Raw genomic sequence first — 14,025 nt, forward strand, 5'->3', positions numbered from 1 at the left:
GGTGGAAGTCCAGCCCCTCAGGCTATTCTGTCTTAGGATCTAGGATCCCACTTCCTCTTTTCTCAGTTCTACAAAGCTCAGCTTACCAATTCTGCCTCCTAGATCCTCAGGGCACCCCAAGTTGTCCAGCACTGTACAGCTTCCAGGCTGTTGGACTATTCACGTCTAGCTGGAGCTCTTAGTCTAGCCCAAACACTTAGTCTGGCAACAAACACTAGGATGGCAGGGGACTTCAAATGAGTTGTCACTCAAAGAGCCCACCAAAAAATGTACAGTGGTTCTACAGAAGTAGAAGTGGAGAGTCTGAAAGTCTGCACAGTGCATAGATGCAGAGAACGCATGTTCTCCATGTTACTCACTCTACCCCAAGGTCAAGTCCATCCAGTGAGAGGATCCCTGGCCTGTCGTCTGCTCTTAGTTCAGGATTCAGTGGGTGTGCACTGCAAACCAGGAAGGGAGGCTTACACCCAGACAAGGTAAGTGACTCATCTAAAGTCTCATGGCCTTCAAGCCTTGAAGCCCGGCTCCTGAACCACACGGCACCATGCTGGCTCATAGGTACGTATGGTGGGGTTCATACCATGGTACATGGAGCAGCTCTTCAAGGCTCCACTCCTAGTGCATCCACCCACACCCCATGTGGCCTACTTCCACCAAGGAATGTGTCACCACTCCCAAAACCATGTACTATTCCACCTTCCACTCCTGCATGTCCAGTTTGCTCTCCCCTTCATCGCCAGTTGTCCAATGCCCCCTCCTCCCTTGGCAGCCAGCCCCACATCACCGGCACTGGGAAACCTTCCATGGCCCTGGGCTGAGTGGGTGGTCTCTCAGCCCCACTCCTCTGTCATGGCTTGTGCCCATTTCCCCTCCTGGCTGAATGCTTGGGCTCTGCCCTCAGTACCCCATGCAGGCAGGCCCAATCTCAGGGAAGCTCTTCAACTGGCACAAGTTCCCACCCCAAATTGTTGCACCCCCCCCCCAGGTTCTAGTGTCACCACCCTGCTTTCTGTTCCCTGGCTATGCCAGGTCCTTGCCCATCACAAGCTGCCTGACTATAGCTGCTACTCCATCCGCCAGTGGGGTGCTCTTTATCCAGTGGACTCCTCCCATCTTTCAGGTCCTAGCCTCTTAGAGGCCTTTCTTGACCACCCTAACATAGTCCAGAGTTCTTAACACTGCTTTATCTTTTTATAGCTTATATTTTTATTGTTATTATTAAGGTGATGTACAGAGGGGTTACAGTTAACATAAGTTAGGTAATGAGAACATTTCTTTTTGGACAACGTTACCACTTCCCTCACTCTCTCCCAGTTTTTCCCTTCCATCCCCACAGTTCATTTTCAACATAGTGCCTAGTAAGTACCACTGCTGCATTTGTTTGTATCTCCATTTCTGTGTCTCTTTACCCTCCCAAAGACAGAAACACTGCTTTATCTTAAGGGCCAGACTAGCCCTACTATGTGTTAGCCATGAGTCTTTGCACAAGTTACTTGGCCTCTCTGTGACTAAATTTCCTTGTCTATAAAATAGGGAAGATCCCTGGATTATAGAGCAGTTCTAAGGATTGAGTCAATGCCCATAAGTGCTCAAAACAATGTCTGGCACATGGTAGGACCTATACAATAATATCATCATCATCATCATCATCATCATCAAATATTGCTTGTCATCTCCTTGAATGTAAGTCTGAAATTAGAGGAACTACATCATCCTGTTCAGCACCATATCCTTAGTGCTTACCAGACAGGCAGTTGTTGTTTAGTTGGCTGACTGGCTGGAAGCATGAACGGATGGATAGATACAAGACTGATGAATAGAAAATGGGTGGAGAGATTGATGGATAATGGATGGATGGGTGATGATAGAAAGATGAATGGAAGAATAGAGGAGAGAGGAAGAGAATGAGGGAGAAAAGGAGGGAGGGATGAAAAGATGAACTGAGTGATAGAAGCATGGTTAAAGAAGTAAATAGGCAAATGTGGACTACCCCTCACCCATGGTGGTCATACCTTTCTGTATTACTCTCATTCTAAATAACAGCTAATGCTGGTGAGTTTCACCTGTACCAGACTATAGTGAACATTAGGGTGGGAGTCATTAGTGGATAAATCTGTGGCATCAAGAATGAGTAACTGGCCAGGAGCCCAGAGAAGGATTAAGTTGGGGCGTGGCAGTCTTGGTGGAGAAGAGCAATTCAGTGACAGAGGAATGCAGGCAGAAAGTGGACAGAGGGACATCTGGTTAAGGACAGAGCAGGTAGGACACTGAGGTCCTAAGTTCAGGGTTATGTGGGGCAGGCGCTGTCTGGAGGACACTGCTGTGGGGTGGATGGCAGAAGGAGTCACTATGCAGGCAGGTTGGCCAGAGTTAATGTGAGCCTGGGTACAGAGTCAGTGGTGAGCACTGTGGCTTCAAACACAGGGTGTGACATCAGGGCTGCCCTTGAAGAGCCTACTGTATGTGTTACACAATATTGGGTGAGAGGGTAAGGCTGGGAGGAGGGGACAGTGGGAGGTCATGCCATCACCCAGGACAGAGGCAGAAAGCCTGATTCGGACAACTGAAAAACCACATCACACAAGGAAGCATTCCAACATTAGCTGCCAGCAGCCCACAAAGACGTCCCCTCCTCCCTCACCCCTGCCATGGCAGGCAGCTCGGCCCTTACCTGCACCAGATTCCAGCCTTGGAGAGACTCAGCGATGATGGATGTGACAGATGGACAGACGCCTCCAAACACCATCAAATGGTTCGGCCCGTATTTTATTGCATCGTAGAAGGCTTTCAATCCTTTTGCATTGTCACACTGCGAGGGAAGCAACACAAGGAAAGAGAGGCTCACATTAGAAATGGTTTCCCAGAGGTGAAGAGCCTAACAGTGGGGTCACAGAAGCAAGCTCTGCTTCAGTCCACCAGGGCTGGGGCTTCTCTGACCAAACCCAAGTCCAGACTGTGAGCCCATGGATTGTCTTGGGACACTGTTTCTCAGCCTTGCCCCCTTAAGTACTCTCCCAACCCAGGACAACTCTCAATCCCCTCAACCATCCGAACAACAATGAGGATAGATTCCCCACCCGGATTCCCGGCCCAGTCTCACTGTAGGGTATTCCGCTAGCACGGTCATTTATATTTTTAAATGATGATAAATTCACACTCTTAGAACAGCCATTAAAAAAAAAACAAATAGACATTAACAAGTATTGGCAAGGATGTGGAAAAACTGGAACCCTTGTGTGCTGTTAGTGGAAATATAAGATGGTTCAACTAAAGGAAATAATAAAATTGCCATAGGGTCCCACAAATCCTCTTCTGGATGGATTCCAGAGAGAGCTGGAGCAGGAACCCAAAGAGATATTTGCACCATGTTCACAGCAGAATGGTTCACAATAGCATGTCCTCATGTCCATCCACAGACAAAGGGATAAATAAATCATGGCATACACACAATAGAATATTACTCAGGCATACAAAGGAAGGAATTGTTGACATAGGCTAAGACATGGCTAACACTTGAAGACATGATGCTAAGTGAAGTAAGCCACATAGAAGGATAAATATTGTATGATTCTGTTCTTCCTTTGCAGTTCCTAGAGTAGAATACTCAAATTTATAGAGACAGAAAAGAGAACAGTAGATCCCGGGGGGGGGGGGGGGGGAGGGGGAGGGGGGGCTGGGGAAGGGGTAATATGGATTTGTGCTCAGTGCTCCTGAGTTTCCATTTGGAAGGCTGGAGGGTGGTGATATTGCACAACAATGTGAATGTACTTACTACCACCCAACTGGACACTTAAAGATCTTTAAAATGGTAAATAGTATGTGATTTGCATTTCATCACAATAGTAGAAATGAGATGATAATGCTGAAGAATCTAACGGGTTGAATTCACTTAGCAATTGTTGCCAACCACAGCTCTGTGCTCAGCCCAGGGATGGTTGCTGAGGAAACATAAAGGGTGGAGCTGACCTTGCCCAGGAGCTCCTAGATCAGAGGGGAAAACTGCCAATGAGCCAGACCGTGGGGCCAGGCATGGCGGCGGATGCCTGTAAATCACAGTCACTAAGGAGGCAGAGGATTGTGGTCTGAGTCTGGCTTAGGCAAAACTGGTTAGGAGCCTGGCTCAAGAGGTAGAGTGTTTCCAGCAAGTTCAAACCCCACAGGACCACAAAAGAAAAAAGAAAGAAAGAAAGAAAAACAGATTGTAGTGGTCCAACATAGAAAGAGAATCAAGTCTTTGTGTGTTGGGAGTGAGTCAGGACTCACACTTCCCATCTCTACCACTTTCATTCCAGACATGTGGCCCTTTCTCCTTGACTCCAAACTGGGCATCTTGCTTCCCTTGAGTCCAGTAAAGTCTAACCAGCCTTCCCCAACCATCTCAGAGTCCTTTGTAAAGCATACACTTGTTCTCACTCTCTGGCTTTTAATGCACTTTCAAATTCCTATCACAATGTAATGCTCGAAAGGTTAAAAACATAATTCTCACAAAAATCGATAGTGTGCACATGTTAACATTTATTTAACTCATTAATAAGGGAATCTAAAAGAAGGTAAAATAGATTTCAAAGAGGATTTGAGAAATAGGCATTTTTTATAACAAGTGAACAAAAAAAGAATAAGATGGTTAAATTAAATACCAAACTAGTTGAAATCTACAGGGCAATATAAATCACCTTTGGGGACAGAAAAGGAAATCATTGAGAATAAACATATCGTACAGTCTCAGGGGACAGAAAAGGAAATCATTGAGAATAAACATATTGTACAGACTTAGGGAACTGTAAATATGTGGGCCTTAATCACTGCAAAGTTCCACTCCCCTGTGAAATGATTTTTGGGCATGCTACTTAGAATATGCTTCAAGTATGAGGCTAACTGGTCACAGAATCACAGCATTGTGCCATTTAAAAGAGTGGGGTGATTTTCTTAGCATTCATCATAGTCTGGCCTTGTCCCCTACCCCACCCTGACTTCTCTCCCCAATTCTGCATACTCTACCACCCTTCTTTTTGTTCACAGAAATCAAAGGTTTCCCTCCTGCCTCTGGGCCTTTGCACCTGCTGGGTTCTTAGCCAGAAGAGCTATTCCTGGTTCTCAGTGCAGCTCATTCCTCCTCACCATGTCAACCATTCTGGCCTCCCACACACAATGGACACACACACATACACACACACAGGGACACATGCACATGCACGTGCACACATACACACACCCTGTCACCGGCATATCACTCTGTACTTGTTGTTTGTTTGTCTGGATAATGACTGAGTTCTTTCACAAGAATAAGAACCCCAGAAGGACACGGGCTTGTCTCTTTTTTTCCCCTTCCTTCCTTCCTTCCTTCCTTGCTTTCTTTCTGTGTGTGTGCGCACACTGTCTTTCTGGAACTGAGCAGAGTATGTAGTTATTGGATACTGAGGAACCACTGAAATTCTCATTTATCTTTCTTCCCTTTCTTTCTACTGCCACACTTCTCTCTTTATTTGTGGCTTTCTTTCCCTTGGGTCCTCCATCCCACTTCTCCTTAATGACCACAGTATGGGACACCGTGGGTTGATATTTGTTAGTGTTCAAATATCTCCTGAATGCTCCCAGGATAGAGGATGCAGTCTTACCACAGGGCCTGGCCTCAGAGAGCTCCTTGGTTTTTGGAGGCTATGAGACAGGGAATTTTAGTCCCTTCACATGGTAGACAGGGCTCAGGGGGAGATCCAGATCCAGGCTGTGGGCACCACAAGGGGACCTCTGTGAAGGGAGTCATGGATGGAGGAGCATCAGGAAAATAGAAAGGGACCTGAGCCCAGACACAGCTAAGCCTTGCCTCTGGCTAAATAGGACAAGTGGTTTGGGGAAGGGAGCCAGGACTTACAATGTCAAGATGAGCAGTTAGATTGTATCTTGCAGGTAACTGGCAAATAATCCACCTTCTACATTTTTAATTTAGGCTGGGTGTCAGTGGCACCCAGCTCCAATCCTAGCTACTTAAGAGGCAAAGATCTGAGGATCTCAGTTCAAAGCCAACCTAGGCAGGAACATTGTCCATGGGACTCTTGTCTCCAATTAACCACCAAAAAGCCAGAGTGGAATTGTGGCTCAAGTGATAGAACACTAGCCTTGAGTAAAACAGCTCAGAGTCAGTAGCCAGACCCTGAGTTCAAGCCCCAGGACCAGCACGCGCACGTATGCATGCATGCACACATGCACACACACACACACACACACACACACACACACACACACACATTTTTTTTTTCCAGTTGTGGAGCCTAAACTCTGGACCTGGGTGCTGTCCCTCAGCTCTTCAGCTCAAGGCTAGTGCTCTACCACTTGAGCCACTGCACCACTTCCAGCTTTTTCTGCTTATGTGCGGTGCTGAGGAATCGAACCCAGGGCCTCATGCATGCAAGGCAAGTGCTCTACCACTGAGCCACCTTCCCAGCCCCCCCACACACAATTTTTAAAGTTAGCCAAGTTAACTTTTCAGGCAAACTAAGAAAGGGGAAAAAATAGGAAAGAGAGGGAGGGAGGGAGGGAAAGAGAGAACTAGGGAGGGAAGAGAGACTGCCTTTGATGTTTCTCCCTCCATGGCACAGAAGCAGAACAGTTCATGTTTTAATACTTCTCCCATGAACTCATCCCAGCAGAACTCAGCCACAGCTCTGGGTCCCTCCCCTGTATCGCAGCCAGCCCCTCCCCTTGTGGTGGTTTTAGATGAAGTATCAGTCTCCAGATAATACTTTACTTGAAAAGGGTTTCTTGCTAGTAGCAAAAAAATGTTTAAAACCTAGGAGGGAGATGACCCCAGAGGTCTCTGCTAGAGTCTTTTTGTCTCTGGCCTCGGGAGGAGTCTCTGACTCCTGGACAAAGTGATGCGGTGCGCAGTGAAAGGTAGCCCGCTGCATGTCAGTTCGCCTGGTGATCAGTTCACCAAATGTGAGGGAGTTTTCTCCAGGCATCAGGTTTCCAAGGGAGGTTGTGCAAATGCTTCACTGGACACATCTCCCAGCATCTGTCCTCCCAGTTCAGTGAAAGTCACTTTCATATGTGTCTCACATAAAATCCGGAATGCTGCACTCAGAGCTAGCTCCTTAAGAGCTGTTCATCATTGTCCCTTCTCAGGGACCCGCCCTTGCCTAAGCCACCTTTTGATACCTCATTTAAGGTATTTGTCTGATAGCTTTCAGTGAGCCGTTCGCTGGGCAAAACAATCATATTGAGATGTTATTTATAGCAAGTTGTCTTTCAGCCTTTTGGCTTTTGATAAATGGCTCTCAGAGCCCTTAAAAGGGGACTCTGAGGCCAGGAAGGAGATGGGCTTTATTATAGTCTCCTGACTCAGCCCCACACAGTTCCTCCACCACCACTCCTGCCCAGAGAACTTGCCCCACTCACCCAGAGATGTTATCTAGTGGTTGGCATGGCTGGCCATCACCTGCCCAGGACACAGGAACTAAGACCACCACCAATCACGTTTTATGCAGTATCTCAAAGGGTGTTGACAATCTTGCCACTTGGAGACTGGCTGTGGCTCCTAGCAAGTGTTTAGTCACTGTGACTTTCTCCCTCTCCCTCCTTCCCCCATCTTGCAGATTTTATCATTGACTTTGATATCACATCTGCCTTCATGCTTGTTCATGGTCGCTACCTCCAAGTTCCATGCACTATTCCACAGCCAACGGGCTTCTCTTTCTTAGAAGGACTTGACACTGAGAAATACTCCTGGCACCTCTAGACTCTAAAAAGTCTTTGGACTAGATCCAAAGGCCATCAAAATTAATTTCTTAATGGAAAAAATAGTCCAAAATGAAACTCCATTTTCATCCAAATCTCATTGAAAACCTTTTTTTTTTTTAATTTAAAGTTTTCAAAGAAAATGTGGCCGAACATTAAAAAGTAAAAATGCCAAGAAAATGTCAGTGCTAATGACAACCCATTTGCAACTGAGAATTACAGCACACAGAATTTCAGAGCAGAAGGGGACTTTAAAAGCAAACGGGTCCAACCTGTCCCATTACACCGCCTCCGCACTGCCCGCTGATGAGGAGCAGGGTCCCTCGAGGGGCAAGGCACCCAGTTCCATTACAAAGTTCTTTTTGGTCTGAAAACCACCATTTCTTTTGCATTCCTTGTTCCAAGTTCTCCCTCCAGGGCAGGGGCCAGCAAATGTTTTCCATAAACTCCCAGATTCTAAGTATTTGAAGCTTTCTGGGCCTAAGCAAGACAGTTCAGCCAGACCTGGGTTGCTCCTGCCTGCAAATCCTTGCTATTCAGGAGGCTGGAAAGTGAAGATTACAAACAAATCCATAAAACTCTTATCTCCAATTAACTAGCAAAATGCTAGAAGTGACGGTGTGGGTCAAGTGGTATAGTGCCAGCCTTGAGAGAGAGAGAGGAAAAAAAAAAACCAAATGAGAGTGTGAGGCTCTCTATTCAAGCCCCAAGACTAGCACAAAACAAAATGACTCATCTCAACCACCTTACCATGACCATAGCTAAAGACAATCAAAACAACACTGAGATTCCACCTCACCCCAGTTAGAATGGCAATAATCAAGAAATCTAATAATAACAGATGCTGGAGGAGGTGTGGCCAAAGGGGAACACTACTACACTGTTTGTGGGTATGTAAACTTGTTCAACCATTCTGAAAAGCATTATGGAGGTTCCATGGAGGTTCCTCAAAAGACTATACATAGAGCTCCCCTATGACCCACAAATCCCACTTCTGGGCATTTACCCAAATGACCACAAACAAGGCTATACTAAAGCTACCAGCACAAATATGTTTATCACAGCATTATTCACCATAGCTAAGATATGGATCCAACCCAGATGCCCCTCAGTAGATGAATGGATCAAGAAAATGTGATACACACACACACACACACACACACAATGGAATTCTATGCTTCCATTAGAAACAATGACACAGTCTCATTTGTAAGGAAATGGAAGGACTTGGAAAAAATCATATTAAGTGAAGTAAGCTAGACCCAAAGAAACATAGGTCCCATGGTTTCCTTTATTTGTAATAATTAGTATACATCTAGGATAATCTTAGCAGATGAGCAGAATAGCTCAATAGCTATGTACATATTACCATATAAGATAATGCTAAGCAAAATGAATCCCAAGACATGGACACAAGAGGTTTTTCTTCGTTGTTATTGTTCTAAATATACTACATGATTTCCTTTTACTTTCGTGTTTTCCCCCCTATGGTTTATCCCCTGTTGTCACTGCATTTGATTTTGGTACCCTGGGTATTATATATACCTTTATCTGAACTAGGGAAAGAAAGGGGAACAACAAAATAGTGAGACAAAGGACAAAGTGGGAACTTATGCAACAGTGACACTCACAAGACAATTTGTTGGAAATTATCTGTACAACTTGGGAGGAGGGGCTGGAGAGAGAGGGAAAGAGGGAGAATAATGAGGGAGGGGGGTAACAAGTTAGACAAGAAATGCAATCACTACCTTATGTAACTATAACCCCTCTGTACATCATCTTGACAATAAAATTAAAATTAAAAACAAAAACAAAGTCTTAGCCACAAAAAAGACAATATATAAGGGAATGAGCAGGGCTGCATTCCAATACAACTTCATTTTTAAAACTAGCAGCAACTGGGTTTGGCCTATGGGCCCCAAATGGCTCAATCTAGCTTCATAGCTTTAATGAAGAAGCATTGTCCTCACCCCATGAGAACCCCCAGATACCTAAACTCAGCCAGCAGGACTCCAATGGATGTCTTCAGGCTACATCAGCCTTAGCCATTCATTCACTAGAAAGGCTTTGAAAGACAGGTGTTTGGGGGATGCAGCACCTGGGATGGTTTCCCAAATACCTTCTCTGCCCTGTGTAGATAATAATGGTAGCTGCTGTGTATGGTGGTATATGCCTGTAATCTCAAAACTCAGGAAGCTGAGGCTGAAGGACCTCAAGTTTGAGGCCAAACTGGGTTATATAGTAAGGCCCTTTCTCAAAGTAATATAAAATAAAAAGAATGAAAGAGAAAGGAAAGAGTGCTGGCTAACATATACCCCATTTTTACTATGTGTTAGGCACAGAATTATGTAAATCATTTCATTCATTTTTTACAGTGTTATTATATATCAGTAACAGTTATTCTTTCTATGCTGTCAATAAGGAACTTCAGGATCAGGATAGTTAAGTAACCTGTGCAACATGAGTCTAGAACATTGTTTCATTTTAAAGAAGATTTCATTATTATGCTGAATGCTGGTGGCTTGTGCCTATAATTCTAGCTACTCAGAAGGCTGAGATCCAGAGGATCAGAGTTGAAGCCAACCGTGGCAGAAAAGTCTATAAGACTCTGTCTCTACATTACCAACAAAATGCATGGGTCAAGGTATGGCTCAAGTAGTAAAGCACAACCCAAGCAAACAAGCCAAGTAAGTATGAGGACTTGAGTTCAAACCCTAGTATCAGCAAAATATAAAATAAATGATTATTATTATGAGACATTTCACTCCTAGAAAGGAATATGCTATTTATATATAACATAAAATATGAAAAATAGCTAAGGGCTAATAGTTCATGCCTGGTTACTTAGAAGGAGGTGGAGAACTGAGGATCGAGATTTGAAGCCTGTGCAAGAAAGTTTGTGAGACTATTTCCAATAAGTACCAAAAACCAGAAGTGGAACTGTGGCTCTAGTGGTAGAGTTCCAGCCTTGGAAAAAAAAAAAAAAATCTAAGGGACAGCATTCAGTTCCTGAGTTCAAGCCCAGTACTGGCACATACATACATACATATACACACAGAGAAAAGAAAAATAATGAAAACAAACAGTAAGTCCAATGCCTAATTGAAGCTGAAGTCTTTGTGCACTCTGACACACACCCCTCCTTTACCCAGGAGGAGCCCTGAGTCTGAACTTTTCCTTTATCCATCCTTACTTTTCTTTGTGCTTTTTATGTGTGTATACTTCCTAAATCTGACATTATCAATCTTACTTTAGAAGTGGAATCTGATGCACCATCCAGGAGAAACTTGCCCTTCCAGCTCTGCATTACATTTGTATTGTTCTGTTGCCGGCCACAGCTGAGATTTGTTCATTGTCACAGCGACAGCACTGTTTTAAGTCATTTCTCCTGATGGATACCTGAGTGATCTCTACTTCTTTGCTGGTTGCAAGCAAGATGGCTGAACATCCAAACCTATCCCCTGGCAAACACCGGGAAGTCTCTCTAGGACCTTCAGAATTAGTTGGGATTAAAGGCATAAGCCACCCCACCAGGCCCCAGGAAGTAATTTTTAAGGTAAGACCTTTCCACACCCAGAATTTTTTTCTCAATAACTGAATGTGCCTCAGCCATCATTGAGTGTGCCTCATCTCGGGGTGATCTATTTACCTTCCCAGCATTGTCTGAGAAATCTCTGTCCCACACCCTTTGCCAACTTCTATTTGTGCGTCTTGTGGGAGTACCCAATATCTCGGTTCAGTTTGTATGCTCCTGACTACTAGAGGTTAAACCATCGTTTCCTATGTTTAGAGTTGTTTATGCTTCCTCTTTTGGATGGATGACTTGGCCCATTTTTTCACCTGGGTTGTTTGCTTTTTTCTTATTGATCGCTTCAGAACACTCTCAGCCCCAGTGCTGACCTGAATGAAACGGTCGTTTCCTGCCTTCTGATTATTGGAAGGCAGTCTTTCCATGGCCACTGACCCCAGACAGGGTGTGCTGGTAAAAGCTATGAACTCAGCACACCACAAAACACCTGTGTGCCAGCCTTGGCAGCAGGAAGGGAAGAAAGTATGTGACAAAATCCAGCCAACCAAAAGATGAATGAATGTACATACAGCTCAGGAATGAGGGACTTGTGATAAAAAGGAGTGAAAGTGAGAGCCCCTCGGGAAAGCTGATCTGGTCATACAAACTGCGCAAGGCAGAGGAGGGAAAAAGAACTGGAAGCCAACTCATTCCCTCCTCTGCAATAGAAGGGCTCTTGCTGATACCATCTAAAATTGAAAACTGGCTGGGCCCCGGTGGCTCCCACCTAGCGACTCATGAGGCTGAGATCTGAGGGTTGCAGTTTGAAGGGAACCAGGGCAGGAAATGTCCATGAGACTCTTACCTCCAATAAACTACTCAGAAAAAGCCAGAAGTGGCGCTGTGGCTCAAGTGGTAGAGAAAAAGAAGTTCAGAGGCAGCACCCAGCCAGGACAAACCGGGAAAAAATAAATAAAATTGAAAACTTGAGCTTAAAGGCCAGGTTCTTAACTTTGATGCCTCTCATAATCTTTTATGACCCTTAGAGAGATATTGTAGAAACAAATATTTTCTGTAGTGAAAGCAAAAGTGCTTAATGTGGAATAATCCCTTCTGTTTTACCTTACCTTATTTTCTTCTTTTACATGCAGACTAACTTCAATATAGGCTGATGTGGATGTAATAATAATCTTAGATTATAAATTATTTCTGTCTATCTTTACTTAGTAATAGATAAATAAATGTTAAAAATGACCATTATCTAAACAGGACTGAGATGGTAAAGATGGAGAGCTTCAGGTGATTTGTTTTGCTAACTTTCTTCTTGGAAATTTTTGTTTTGTTTAAATTTTTTTTAAAAAAATCCCCATATTGTGTTAGGGAGACAGAGGTGGTTTGGCTTTTTTTTTTCCTTTTTGTTTTTGGAGTACAGAGATTTGAACTCAAGGTTCTTCTAAGTGAACCACACCCTTAATTCTTTTTTGCTTTTTCATTATTTTTTCAGATAGGTCTTTTACTTTTGTCCAGAATGACAATCCACCTACCTCTGTCTCCTCAATAGCTGGGATTACAGGTGTGTATCACCACCAAGCTGGTCTCAAAGTATGATTTCCCCTACCCCCAGAATAGCTGGTATTATAGGCATATACCACCCAGCCAAGCCCCAGAAAGTCATTTTTAAGTTAGGACCTTTCCACACCCAGGATCTTTTCTTGATCACTGACATCTCCTTTTTCTTGTTCTGTGGCTGACTTTCTGAACTCAAAAATGGAATTTCCATTTCTTATCACTCAATGATGTTAAAAATTAGCCCAGCACCATGGCAACTAAATTAAACACACTCTATATTCTTGTGCCATTGTATTTAATTCATTCAAACATTTTTCTGATTGTCTACTAAGTACTAGGAGCTGTCTGGGAAAGTGAATCTGTGTGATGTAGGAACATGCCTAGAATAGGACAGGTACTCAATAGATGTTTTACTATCCTGTTAAATCTGGAAATAAGAATAGCAGCAATAATAACAACACGAAGAACCTTTATATTGCATTTATGTATGTCAGACTATTCTAATTGCTTTATCTATATTGGCTCACTTGAAATCTCACCACAGGCCTGTGAACTCTGTCCTGTCATTATCCATATTTTAATAGATGAAGATGCCAAAGGTCAGAAAGGCAAGTCATTTGCTTAAAGTTGTACCCAGGGAGTAGAGATAGGATCGGGGAGGCAGTTCCAGACAGGTAGGTCCCCGAGTCCAGGCATGATACTCTGCTATGCTCTTCCTGGATACACAGGAATGGTAGGTGCCTGGCTCTCTGGATATGGGTGTGATCAACAAGTTCTGGGCAACATAATGTGAACAAGGTGGTGTTGACCAGGCCCAGCTTAGCTATGAGTGAAGAACAATCTAAGCACCTAGGAGAAAAAAGAGTTCCATGGAGGTGTACCAAGAAGCCAAGAGAAAAGGCATCAGAGGATGGGCGCCTCACAAGCTGGCAGCTTCAGAGAAGAGCTTTGGGGCATACTTCATACTTTTGAACTTCTTCCAGGTACCCCAACCACAAAGTGAGAGCATGGTGACAGAGCAAGGGTTCTGTTTCTTGCCAGCTCATGAGTAGACCGGGGCAGTCTCTGAACCCCAGTGGCCTGGCTGCCGGTAGCTCTTCTGCCTGTCCTCCTTCCTTCCCATTCCCCCTTCCCTGTGTCAGATTGGCCCACTGGTCTAGAGGCCTACTCTGTCCATGCTCTCTCTGCTTGTGGGCAACTGTTTTCTCCTAGGCCCC

At 44.3% G+C, this 14,025-nt stretch overlaps 1 protein-coding gene across 1 annotated transcript in view; it reads right to left on the reverse strand.

Moving 5' to 3' along the window:
- Gabbr2 (gamma-aminobutyric acid type B receptor subunit 2) overlaps positions 1-14,025 on the reverse strand; it is a 332,778-nt gene that overhangs the window by 206,394 nt on the left and 112,359 nt on the right. Inside the window, exon 2 of the mRNA XM_042697162.1 lies at positions 2,672-2,809. Coding sequence (XP_042553096.1) covers positions 2,672-2,809 — 138 coding nt within the window. The remainder of the gene's footprint in view (positions 1-2,671; positions 2,810-14,025) is intronic.

The sequence above is a fragment of the Dipodomys spectabilis genome, unplaced genomic scaffold (genome assembly GCF_019054845.1).
Source record: "Dipodomys spectabilis isolate Male_0828 unplaced genomic scaffold, ASM1905484v1 ptg000006l, whole genome shotgun sequence".
NCBI classification, from domain to species: Eukaryota; Metazoa; Chordata; class Mammalia; order Rodentia; family Heteromyidae; genus Dipodomys; species Dipodomys spectabilis.